The sequence below is a fragment of the Dysidea avara genome, chromosome 6 (genome assembly GCF_963678975.1).
Source record: "Dysidea avara chromosome 6, odDysAvar1.4, whole genome shotgun sequence".
Classification (NCBI taxonomy): domain Eukaryota; kingdom Metazoa; phylum Porifera; class Demospongiae; order Dictyoceratida; family Dysideidae; genus Dysidea; species Dysidea avara.
In genome coordinates, this window is record NC_089277.1 from 22,372,468 (window position 1) to 22,385,777 (window position 13,310).

General features: G+C 36.0%; 1 protein-coding gene across 3 annotated transcripts; it reads right to left on the minus strand.

The window, feature by feature from the left end:
• Positions 1 to 1,612: 1,612 nt before the first annotated feature.
• Positions 1,613 to 13,031, minus strand: LOC136258567 (uncharacterized). 3 transcript variants are annotated; one of them, XM_066051891.1, is made up of 4 exons: positions 12,895 to 13,031; positions 5,879 to 5,969; positions 4,708 to 5,004; positions 1,613 to 3,464 (listed from the first exon to the last, which is right to left on the minus strand). In XM_066051891.1, the coding sequence occupies exons 3-4, from the start codon at positions 4,838 to 4,840 to the stop codon at positions 1,729 to 1,731; spliced, it is 1,869 nt and encodes a 622-aa protein (XP_065907963.1). In that variant the 5' UTR covers positions 4,841 to 5,004; positions 5,879 to 5,969; positions 12,895 to 13,031; the 3' UTR covers positions 1,613 to 1,728. The 3 variants fall into 3 exon arrangements, with proteins under 3 accessions (XP_065907963.1, XP_065907962.1, XP_065907961.1); XM_066051890.1 differs by lacking the exon at positions 5,879 to 5,969 and having other exon boundaries at positions 4,708 to 4,819; positions 4,862 to 5,004; positions 12,895 to 13,022; XM_066051889.1 differs by lacking the exon at positions 5,879 to 5,969 and having other exon boundaries at positions 12,895 to 13,022.
• Positions 13,032 to 13,310: the final 279 nt, after the last annotated feature.

Consider the following 13,310-nt stretch of genomic DNA (forward strand, 5'->3'; position numbering starts at 1 on the left):
TTTCCAGTTATCTACATACTATTAATGAGATTGCCATTTTGCAACAATTTAATCTTCACTATAGCTATAAATCTCTACGGATAGTGACATCATCACAGGGGCACACGGAGATGGGTTTCCAGGGGTTTCAGGAAACCCCTTTGGATTTTACACTGTACTTGAAACATTAAGAAATTGAAACATCAGGCAGCTAGAGTTCCAGAATCTGGAATCTGTCATGGAACAGGACAATTTTAAACTTTTATCTTAGTTAAATAACGGTTTTTCACATTATAGAAACACTTATATATATAGCATTGTTCTGGATTATGATTTTGGTGAAAAGATTGAGATACTCTAATAAAAGCAGTCAGGCAATATAAACTACTTTAATGTAACAGTCACTTAACTCTAGTGGAAACCCCTTTTCAAAATACCTGCATATGCCCTTGTCATCTCTTGCCATAAAAATGCTTATAGTATAATACAGAATAATATATGTTTCGGCCCTAATAGGTAGCAATCAACAGTATATCATGCAGTGATAAATTTCTATGTACAGTATTAAATCGTGATTATATTATAATTGCTTTTATATCATACTATATATTATGATAATTAAAGTGCGGGGGAAAAATTTACTGATATTAAGTTTAGGTACAGTACAACAAAGTTTATTTTCTTCAATAGAGTAGGATAGGTGGGGCTATGTTGTATTGTATTGCTACTTTTGTGATATAGTTATATCCTGTGGTGATATCATAGTTATTACACATGTACAAGTCTGAGGTGAAGTTGAGGATGAGTGTAATAAAAATGATATCACACAAGTATAGGTTGTTTCGTTAATATCCCAGAGCACATGAGTACATGACAGTTTATGGATAATGATATTAATAAAGTAAGTTCTTGTTTGAGTCCTTTGTAAGTTTGCTCAAGATTTAGTCCTTGTAGTTACTATTATATACAGGCTATAAATTGTGGTGATGGTTATTTTTACAAGAAACAGTGTCCAGAGATATGATTTGCCTTTGTCTAGACTGGTTTACATGGCATGCAAGGGCTAAAAAGTGGTGAAGATTACTCCCGAGATAGCCTTGAAAGAATATCCATACACTGATCACGGGAGTGACTGAATAGACAGACTGTCTCTGTTTCTTGACATTTAATCCATTGCAATAGTACAGTATGCCAGAGTGTAAAACAATGCCATTCACAATTGATATGATGTCATAAACCAGTCTTTGGCTTGACCACAGGGTGATAAGTAAGTCATCACTGGGTGATAATGTAGTTGCTTTGCCTGGCTGTATGGTAGTTATTGCTTAGTGTGGCATTGACATTCCCACACACTGGGATTTAATGCTGATGTATATATCATATTTTACTGTATTGAAAGTGTGCAATAATCATAGGTGATATGTGAAATATTGCACATCACTAATTGTAGACAATTTTTTGTTTGTTGCAGATCCCATTAAATTACTAAAACCCCATAAGATATTGCATGTATCAAATCATGAAAATTATACACATAAATTGACTTATGGTTGTAACATTCTTTATAATTATAATATATGCAAGCACATGCTGTTTGAGAATTCAACAATAATAGAAACACAATATAATCACAGCATGTACTTATATGTATATGTTACAACATATGTATTTCTGTCACATTAAAAAGCATAATATATAAAACAGTGATACATTGTATTCTGTATAATATTATTTTAGCCATTAATCTAACTAAATTGAAAATAAGCAGCACCTTCCTTCATCAGTTTCAGGATATCCATAATTATACATGTGAAAATAGAGGAAGTGAAAACTTTTGAATAAACATTCAAATGTACTCTTTGCTAGTCCATGCTGAATAGTGTGTAGCCTATCAACATTTTCTTTCTTGGTGCAGACTAACAAATCAGTGACAAATTGTCTTTCTGGAGCATTTGTAATTATTATAGCACCAACACGAGCCACAGCTTTACCATCCATTGTGTAGCTGTTAAAACTAAACAAGTCAGTTATGTTTCCATTGGTAGGATCTTCAACAACATAAGTAGTCACATAACTTGGTACAGATGGACATAAAAAGTAGTGTGAGAATTCTTCTTCACTTTGGAACACGTGATGAATTTCAAATTGTGAAGCATGTTGATTGGTAAGGATTAATGCTTTAGGAACATCTTTAAATACCATCTTTCTTAAGCCAGGTGTCTTGGGAGTATCATAGGGTAGAGCAGGATAGTGATATGTTTCATTATATGAAAAATAGTAATGCCATACAGTGAACACAACTATGGGTTTAATAATACATGGTTCACGATTTGGAAATACCAGTTCAGAAATCCCATCTTGTTTAGACACTCTTGTAATTTCTTTAAGCAACTCACTCATCATACGGGATACCAGATCACCCTTACAACCTGATAATTCATAGCTGAAGAACATAACTGGAAGAACAATTCCACCAAAACTAATAAGTTGTGGTGCATACAAAGCTATGGCTATTGTGTTCCCACTGAAGAAGCCTGCAATATAACTACTTTTATAGCTAGGGTGTGAACAGATCCACTGGAAGTCCTTTGTAGCATTTTTAAACTGCTTTGCATTTTCAGAATTTAGCCAAGTCCATTTGTGCCCTTTTGGTAACGGAAACAGATCTTCTCTTGTACGATCTTTTAATGGCTGTTCAATAGGACCTATTTCTTTCACTTCCTGTCCACGTAATACAACTGGCAGACTTTCCCATTTTACTACACCAGGAATGGATAAATGACTGATCGCTTGTGATTTAAGGTGAGATCTCTTCTTGCTCAATGTCAAGTGAGCATTATAAGCATGATCAACATCAATCCGCCACACAATGAACAATGATCCCACCATAATCTTATAGCATGTGAGCGTACCACTACCTGATTGGAGCAATTCAGTTTCTAAATAGAAGCGATGCTTGTGAAGCTCGGAAATTGTGTATTGTCTAGGATCTACATCAAGCTGCTCCTCAATTAGAAGATGACTGAACTTCTTCAGAGATATCACAGGGACATATGCTGGTACTATTTCACTCAATTTCATACCATAAAAAGTTTTCTTGAAATTTTGTAATGTTTCATGTGCTGTAGGTATCATAGAAGCAGTTACCATGGCTTCCATCATTCTGGTATCTAAGAAGTTCCAATGTTGGGCTTTTGTCAAAGTGGTACAAAGAGTTTGAAATGAGTTTACTTCTTCAATTTTAGGTACAATTTCACCAGATATACAAGCTTTTGGTGATAAAGCCTTCTCTAAACATGCATCTTGAAGAATGTTGAACTTACAACCAGAATTTTCAATCATTGTTTTAATACCTGAAGAGAGCCTCGAGAATGCATAGTCAATGTCTTCCTCTGGGGAAAATGTTAAAACAGCTGGTATATATTTTGGTGGCAAAGCAACAGCTTGTGAACATGTACTTTTAGCAGACTGAGTTGACAATAAACCTACATACATATAAAGTACATTTTAAGGAAGATAATTACATGTATTTCTATATTATGTATAAAATATTGCATAATTCCTGATGTACACCACAGTAGCAAATACTGTACATACGTACGTGTTGGTACAACCCACCGATTTTCAGCTTCTTCCCATAAGCGGTTTACCCTGTAGGCGTGACAACATACTGGTGTTATTTTTCGTGAATAATTGCTAATAACTCCTTCACTATTTATCGTATTTTCAGCCAAACATGGTATCAAGATGCGCCTTTATACTAGTGCTGAAACGATCATTCGGTTATTAGACTAATCGGTCGGCAAGACACTATTTGATTCGTTAACACACTATTCGAATAATCGTTAGCACTTTGTACACTGTATTCAGATGGAAAAGCCAGCCTTGAAACTTAAGATTGTGAATGAAGTGGTATTTTTATGCTGTAAAAATTCTATTTTAGAAAAGATAGAAATAGCTCTTAGGCTTTACCTTACTCCCTAACGAAAGATTACAGTACTTATTCAATAGAAGTATAAGCTTAAAGAATAATCGAATATTCGGTCGTTTTGTTCACAACTATTCGAATAGTAAAAATTGCTATTCGTTTCAGCACTACTTTATACCCCCCTTCTGTGTGCCAAATTTCAAGGCAATCGAATATGGCATTTGCGTTTTATGGCAGTTTTTGTAAGTGTGCGAAAAGGAGAAGAAAATGAAGGGAAAAAAACACGATGAAATAAAGCCATTTTTTGAAGTCGCATATCTCAGAAACGCTTGAAGAGGTTTCACTCAAATTTGTTATGTGGAGTACTGAAGTTGGCGGGCATGTCCACAGCAATAATTGTCTTGTTTCATAAAGGCAACACAGAGCTACAGAGGTGCGAAAATCACGTTTTCATATACTCATGGGTGTTGCGTGCTGGCTTCCTTGGCTGCACGACACACTACCGTGTGTCTTGATCATTCATCTCTTGTTTCACTACTTTTCATTGTATAGATCCCTACTTCATTTTTTAATTAACAACTTTTTAAAACACTATTACATCAACCCCTACTTCCTATTGAAATTTTTATTTTTTAATAGCTATATATAGCTACATGTACTGTAGTTAAATGATCTACAACACTTTATCTACCATTGATACTTTATAATATAAAAAGATGTTGATGTTTTGTGAAATATACATACAGGTGTAGGTAACTTAACTTTGCTACTAACAGACATTCCCTTAGTTACACACTTACCTTCACTAATTGATTTCAGTTTTTGCTCAATTTCATTGGCAAGTCCATCCAATTCAATGCTAGGCTGCCTCAAAGCTTGTATCAGCTGATTCCATGATGCTGAGGGTTGTTTCTTAAGCCACAATTGAAACATTTGTGTACAACATGTACTCACATCCTTGGGATTGTTGCTCTGGATTTCATCCAACTTGCCACAGTCGTCATCATCAAGTAGTTCAATTCCCAAATCATACCACTTTGAACTGACAGACTTCTTAACTAATCTGTTAAGTAGTTTGAGGGTGGGACTATTCTTTCCTATAAAATCAATTTCATTGTAAATGTATTTTGAAAGTGAGATGATTGTTACCTATGATTTATATACAAATACGTGACATCATCAATTAAAGCACATGATAGTGTGTTGTGCGGCCAAAGAAAGACATGTAAACCAGTTTTTCTAAGCCTACACCGCAAACAAATAATTCTATACAGTACTCTTGCTTATAACCAGTAGCTGTGTTGGTGATATATGTACTAACAGGATTGACTAAAATTGGTTCAGCCGGAGCAACTTTTGACTCAGATCAAAGTTTTGCACTAGTGGACACTGCACTACATCAGCAAATCCTGCTTATGATTATGCCAATAGCTACATGTAGCTATTTACATCTGGCAGTATGATGAGAATTCTGAATGTTCAATTAGACTTTAACCAAATTGACTAAGCATGGTAGCATGCATATGGACATGTGTTGAAATATAACTAGGGCTTTTAGTGTATGTAGTCCTACTGCTTAATTGTGTATTTATGAAGTGGGGTTCCAGCAATAAAAAGTAGTGAAACAAGAGGTACGGTACAAATTGTGGTAGCTATTAAAACATAGCTGTTGGCATGCACCACCATAATATTATTGTATCTGTTCAATGCTAATGTAGGGATTTTCCCACACAGCTATGTTGTAACATCTAGCATCGTTCCAGTTTTACAGGTATTGAAAACCTTGTAAAGTATGCTGAGATACTGCTGTATCCTAAACATAGTCAATATGAAAGGCAAGCACTAGGAAGTTTTATAATGCTTACGTACTAAACCAAAACAGGTAATAAGATAAGTATTTTACATACTGCAGATGTTTTTCAGTCCAACAAAGTTCAGGGTAGTTACCAATGATAATTCCCAAGCACTTACTTTCTTCAAAAGATGCTTTTGTGGAGCCACAGCACTACAGGGTTTTGGTTTAAACTGCAAAACACTTGATTTGGCTATTTTCAACTGCATTCTACATGATAAACATTGAGAGAGTAAACTCAAATCTTTGCATAGGAGTCTGCACACTTCAAAATAGTCTGTACCACTACAAATCAAGGCAGCTCCGTCAGCATATTAAAGTAATTGAATTTGTGATGGCATGTCACTCAAGTAAACAAAAAACAGTGGTGGGTCTGAGTGCACTTTCCTGAAGAATTCCACCATTCACTGCACTCCATCCACTTAAATGGAAAATTCGCTTGCAATTTTATTGGGTGTTTGTATCAATAATTCAATTATGTTGTTATACGGAGATATTAAGCCACAAAGTCTAGTTAAATCACATTGTGACATAAGACAAAGAACTGGAAGTACTAAATGACTCTCCATAAAGTACTCCTTACCATAATAGTACTTTTAAAAAATGAAGTAGGGATCTACGTATGCAATAAAAAGTAGTGAAACAAGAAATCAATGATGGTATTACAGCATAGCTCAGTGGGAAAGTCCCTACTTTGGCATTGAGCAACATAATTGTAGTTAATGTGCCAAAGTAGGGACTTTCCCATTGAGCTACGCTGTAACGCCATCATTCATCTATTGTTTCACTATCTTTTATTGCACAGATCCCTACTTTATTTTTAAATTAACAATTTTTAAATAATACTAGTTTGTTTAGATTTTGTTGTAGCACAGCTAGCTACAATGTAACTTGTGACTGTTCTATTAGAATATCATACATGCATGACTGTTGTATTAGAGTATATCTCGAGTCAGCCTGTGCAGCTAGCTAGACCAATAAGGGGTGAGGTCATCTTGTTTATTGTTAAGTAAACAGCTAGATTGTTAAGAGGTGTGGTCCCCATACTCTATCGTTATTAGTCCACCTAGATCTTTAGTTGATGGGCGTGGTTGCGAACCTATCGCAAACGGGATCCCAATCACGAAGTTGCAGATATCTAGCTAGTATATCTCTTATAGTAGCGCCGGGACTGAAGCGTTTCTAAAATCCAGCTCTGAAATTATTCTGTGCCGTCTAAATATGCTGCTGAAAGAAAGTGTTGATACACACCTCAATACGGTTTTGTTGGACCATGAAGTAAACATGAGTTACATGGTTATGAGTGTTCGGTTACGTTGTGGTAAAATGTAACTTTATCAACATCATTTCTAAGCTTGAACATCCTTCTTGTTTAATAGCATGGGTTGGCCCGGACGCTCGCTTTGCTCGCTCCAACCCTAGCTCACCTCGAACTTACCCAAAAACTTACCTTCATACAGACAGTGAAAGTCATCATTGTGCTTAACAGGCAAACGTCACATTAGCGTTAGGGTTGGGTTCAGCTTTGGTTTCTTCTTCACTGGGTATTCTTCTTATATAGGTTTCTTCTTGAATGACGTATATAAGGTAGAAACTAAGAGAGGTGGGTAGCTGGGAGCCACGTAGCACAGTAGTTATGATTCTTGCCTCACACACTGGGTTCGATTCCCGGACAGGCCATAATTTTAGTTGTTTTTTTTTCATTTGAGGATCCTCTTTTGTCTAATTTTTTTATTCACATGAACTGAATCACGTGGACCGAGCCAGACCATATGGCTGGACGAATAGCTTGGTAAAATCGGCATCCGGAACTGGACGAATAGCCACTATGAACAAATTACTTTCATGAAGAGGCGAATCCATTGATATATTATATATTTCAACTCAATTTTTTTCTTCACTGTTTACTGAAGGGATTAATAAAACATGCATATAGTGGAACCTCAATTATCCGGACCCCACTTAGTTAACCAAGCTACGAAAACGACTGTTCTATTAGAGTAGTTGAAATACTGATATATATATTTTTAAGTTTCTTTATGCTATTTTCAGAGATATGGACTTTTCAGACTTATGGACCACCCCTGGTCCCAAGGGGTTTGGATATCTGAGGTTCCACTGTATGTAGCACAAGCTTTTTACCCAATAAAATCTCAATAGAATTTATCTCAAAAAACAGAATCATGCAAGTTTTTGCTTGGCGCTCACACTCATATACTTTCCCAAACAGAAGAGTATAAAAAGTAGTCTTGGCATGAGACTAGTTTAATAGCATGATGTTTAAAGTTTCTTGACAAAACAAAGAGAAATTTTCACATTTTCGATGCTGACAGCAAAATTTTAGCCTTGAACTATTTATACCACTATACATAGCATCAGAATTAAAAATCCACAAAAAAATATTATTACATTGCTCAACGTTGAAAATATTACCCCTTGAAATTAAGCTATACATGGTATTGTACTTGGTATTGTACAGAAAACCCTGAAAAAATCCAACTTCTTTTGCTTGTATCTTTGATAGGAACTACCGATTGAGGCACTAAAATGATTCTAAAGGATAGCACAATATTTGCCATGACAAAGAACTCTATTTTGGTTGGAAGTCCCCTACTTATAGGTGTCTAAAAAGAGTCGGCTGCACCAGGCACTGCAAATATCAGCAGCAGTAGTATTGCTTGTCTTTACATCAGATTTCTCCTCCTCACTTACATTTTTTATTTTATTTTCAAAAGACAAAGCAGGTCATGCTAGCTGGAATATTAATCAACTCTTTGTCCCCAGAGTGTTTACCAATAATAGTGCAAGGAGTTTTATGGTGCAACCATCTTATGGAAGTGTTATGCACCTATCATTTGTAACAGCTAAGTAGGGAGATTATAGGGGGAGTTACGAACAAATTTGTCCCAGTAGTGGGGCTTTTGACTCTGAACTTTAATTTGATAAATGAGTACAGGCTCGTGTGCAGGCCACAGCCCACACTAGTCTAGTGCGGCCGCCCCTTCGCAAAAAGGAAGGGTCTGGTCACTCTAGCATTCAAAATTTGTAGTGTGTTACAGAAAACAGGTAACACCAATCAGATCGCGTTATTGTTAATTATTAAATTTTTGTGACATTTCTTTTGAAGTTACCATAGTTACCATAGATTTGCGTAAATGTACGGAAGGGCTTGTAACGAAGTTTTGTTGAAGATGAAATAAGGATTGAGGCATATGGGTATGTTAACAGTCGCTTGTTCTATTTCAAGAACTACTTACTTCTTGGTTGTTGCATGGACTTGCCATTCCTACTGCCATTAAAGTGACATCATTGTTTAATCGCTCCATCGTTACAACTCTGTAATGCTAGAGTGACCAGACCCTTCCTCTATGCAAAGGGGCGGGCGCCGCCAGACTATGACAACACATGCTTGTACACATAAAGTGAATTGCTAGTAAATTTTGGTGGGGATTTGGTATAGGATTAGACAACTGGCTATGCTTGGCTTTTGCTTTGCAAATTGTCAATCCCCAACAAAAATTTAGATTTCCATGCGGGCAGGAGGTCATTTTTCATTATTCGTTATTAAAGATAATACTCCAAATCAAGCTGACTATATTTTATGAACAGTATTTACTAATCGTAAGATATTTTATTTATACTCAAATTTTTGTGAGTTTTACAATTATTAATCTAAGCCGTCTGTCATTATAAAGGTTAACTAAAACCCTTTCCTAGTGCTTACATTATGTCTGAAATGCAAGTGAGATTTGCTGTGCTGTACAATGATAGCCAGCAGGGGCGGATCCAGACTTAAGGAAAGGAGGGGGTCAAAATGAACTCTGAGACACTGTATTGTTTGGTTTGGTAAGGTGAGACCAAAAAAAAAAAAGTCATAGCCAGCTGAAAATAGCTACCCACCTCACCAACTCGGCATTTAATAAAGTACATAAAAATCCTTACATAGCTTGCTACACACTGCTCTAATACTGTGACTGCTTTATTAGAGTGACTGCTCTATTAGAGTATCTCGATCTTGGTATACTAAAAAATTTTGGAGGGGGGTCAAGAGCCCCCCTGTATCCGCCCCTGATAGCCAGCTTAGCGAGCCTTCTTAGCATCAAAATAAATGTGTAACAGCAATAATAAAATTAGAGGCAGTGGAGGTGGGCGGGGATGAGAAACAATTGATCAAATTTGCCTGGCCTTACTGAGGCTGCCATATTGCCATCATGTAAAATTTTTTTACCTTAACTCTTGATGTTTTGTTTTGATGTAATAGTTTTATTTCCTTGCTTTTGTGTTGCATTTTATGTAGTTAGGTAATAAGTTAGCTAGTCATATTTTTTGAGTAGCTATAGTGTTATGTGTTTGCAGTGTAGGGACAGTTACTTTTTAAATGTAACTCGTTACATATTACATATTATTTACAACTGAACTATTTAGTTACAGTTACATATTACCCATATAATAAAGTAACTATAATAATATTACATACATATTATATTACTTTGTGTCCACAGCCTTAAGCTGTCACGTGTGAAACTACCACTTTATCACGTGATATGATTGGGTTGTTGGACAATGTGAAAATCTAGGTTATAAGTAAGAAGCTGGTGAATAAGCTTCATTCAGTAGGCTTCGTTACTTCGTAGTGGCTAGGCGTTACTCAGTGGATTACTAACAAGATTAGTAACTTAGTTACTTAAAGTAATAATATTATGTAATACTAGACTCGTTACAGTAGCTTCATTACTTAGGTAACGCATTACATTTGCAAGTAAATAACTCGAGTTATATTACCTGTTTTTACAGCATATTTCGATTATTGCTTTGTTATCACAAAAGTAATATTACGTAACGCGTCACTTATGTAACGCGTTACTCCCAACACTGTGTGTTTGTATGTACTGTATGTATGTGCAGGGATCCACTGAAAATTAGTTTTACTGAGTGGATTCCCTGAGTAAATATTACAATTACAATACACGTATGGTTCGAAGTTTATGCCGTGGACATATTAAGACATTTCGGAAATTTGCTGTACATTTGTTCTGTGGCAAAAATGACAGCTGTTACAGGCAGGTCCAATACATCCGCATCGGAAAAGCTATTTAAAATGAAACAAATTATTGTGTACCGCCTACCTCGAGTCAGATTAACAATTTTCACGGTGTGATACGTGTAGAGCAACTCTCTGCGAGTTAGAAGAATTCCAATTCACGGAAATTTTGGCACGTCAAAATGGCCTAAACTGACCCAGTGTAGCAAATTTCCCCATACATTTTGTATTGGGTGATTCGGGGTCATGTAATATATGGCATAATAACCCGTGACACGTGATAGATACATCAGATTCACGGCTAGATTTCGAAAGAGCAGTGAATGGCGATTTAAATGAGCTATAGTATAAGGTTTTCAGAGGAAATATCACCCGTCATTTTAAGGTTGAAAATCACTTTCTTGTTCTATGGCAAAATGAATGGCGGATATTTGTAACGGAACGCTCCAGTGGCATTCCGATGTCTTGGCACCCATTATTCCTCAGAACATTAGTGATTCAAAGTAGAGATTTCCAACTAAATTAAATAATTAACATTCCATGCATTCATTGGTATGACAAATATTGTGCTATCTTTCAGGGTCATTTTAGTGCAAACCCCACCCCAATTGGTGGTTCCTATCAAAAGATATAAGCAAAAGAAGTTGACAGCGTGATGATTTTTGTGTACAGTATTTTCAATGCTTTTTACATATATTGCATGGCACCAAACACAATATTCAAAGTGTCATAAATCTAGATAGGAAACTAATAATGACATGAAATTTTCACCACATAACTATTTTATGGAGAACAGCATATGAGCTAGGTAAAACCTCTCAAGAGTGACCATTTCTTTGTAGACTGACCACTCAGATTATTACATGAATAAAACAAGTGATTCATAAATTAAATTGTGTGTACTATGTAATGCTAAGTATACACAGGTACCTAATGCATTTTAAAAGATAACTAACTAGAAAAATTAGTAATATTATGTAACATGGTAAGTAATAGCATCACAAGTCACAATTAACAAATACTTCAAAAACATGACAATCAGATAACAAAATGTAAGACCAATATTATTATTAAAATAGATTTGTTTGGACACTGTTCAGCTTTATTTGTCACATTGTAAACACTAACACAATGACATCACTATACTACAAAGAGAAATTATAAATAGTTTCTGACCAAAATTACAATCACTGAAGCTGCTATAAAATGGATCAAAACAGCAGTAAATACACCAGAATATAACATCAGGTAAGTATGTAAGGTTGGTATCACATGCCAGTCTCCACTTCTGAAAAGATTATGCTCAACCTTGAACCTTATATTATAATTCCGCGCAAGACAACAAACTGCTCACCTTCAAACTATACTTGCATTGATGCAGAGGGATGCCTTGAAGCCCAGAGTGATTGTAATGCTGAGTTCTGAACAGTGTTAGATGGCGATTTACCTTTAAAAGGGCCATATTTTCGTCATAATCCAATGTCAATCGTCCTCCAATCAAAAAACACTGAAAAATCGAAATCAGCATATACGGTTTGCCCAGGAACACTTTCTTCGTCCTCATCTGCCACAGATTCACACGGAAACACTCGGAAACTTTGGCTATCACCGGTGCCGTATTCTTCCAATTACGCAATTATTTGTATGGGATTCCTATGGGAATTTTTATTTCTCAAACTTTGATTTGACATATTTCAATAAAAACAGAATGGATTTTAATTCAGTAAAGTGCATTATGAAGTACGAAGCACTGACTACCATTAACTGGAACGGCAGTTTGTGAAACATTTATTGAAGGTGTGTAATTTAAGTAGCAAAAATGTGTGAAAAATTGGTTGGTTGGAAATCGCTATTCAAAGAAACAAAAGCATTGAGAAATCACTCTGCTGGTTGGTTTGTGAAATTCACAGTGTTATTTGTAAGGTAGTTGCTCAAATCGTATATTTCCTTTTTCAGCCTAGTGTGGCAACGTCAGAGCGTGGAGTCACACCCCAAGCGCAGAGGTGATTATTATATGCGTGGTGGCAACATAGATAATATACCCTATTATCTATGTTGGCACTGAACTTGAACACATTCTCACAAAAAACTTACCTGCTATTTTTAAATCGACCCCCGCCATATTTCAAAAGAGCAAGTTCGGTCTATCGGTGTTACAATCTTAAGTCACAATTGGCTAACTGGTAAAGCAGATGAACAAACCTACTTAATAAAATTTTCACACGCCTCAGTATTGTCTGAAGACGCTATGCTCTTACTCATGTTACTCGTGGTGGTGGTGGTGGTGGTGATAGTTTGATAAGCTGTGGTGCCGTGGTGAAATCTTATAGAGAACGGTACCCTTCAAGATTTGACCATCACTTACTCTGTACGCTTGTTTTCTCTGTTCAACTTCGTATTGGGTGAGCACTAATTGGAAATGACGTTTAAAAGGCCCAGTTGTTGATGACTGTATGTGACTGGCGCTCAAACTGGGAACACAGATTGTGTGCAAATATCAGCCAAAATAA

Bases quoted from the DNA above. Each gene is read 5' to 3' on its own strand.
- LOC136258567 (XM_066051889.1), bottom strand. From the start codon at position 12,922: ATGGCGGGGGTCGATTTAAAAATAGCAG. The intron at 5,005-12,894 runs GTAAGTTTTTTG...TTGATTTTATAG, and splicing joins GGTCGATTTAAAAATAGCAG to GAAAGAATAGTCCCACCCTC. The intron at 3,465-4,707 runs GTAAGTGTGTAA...ATATGTATGTAG, and splicing joins ACTGAAATCAATTAGTGAAG to GTTTATTGTCAACTCAGTCT.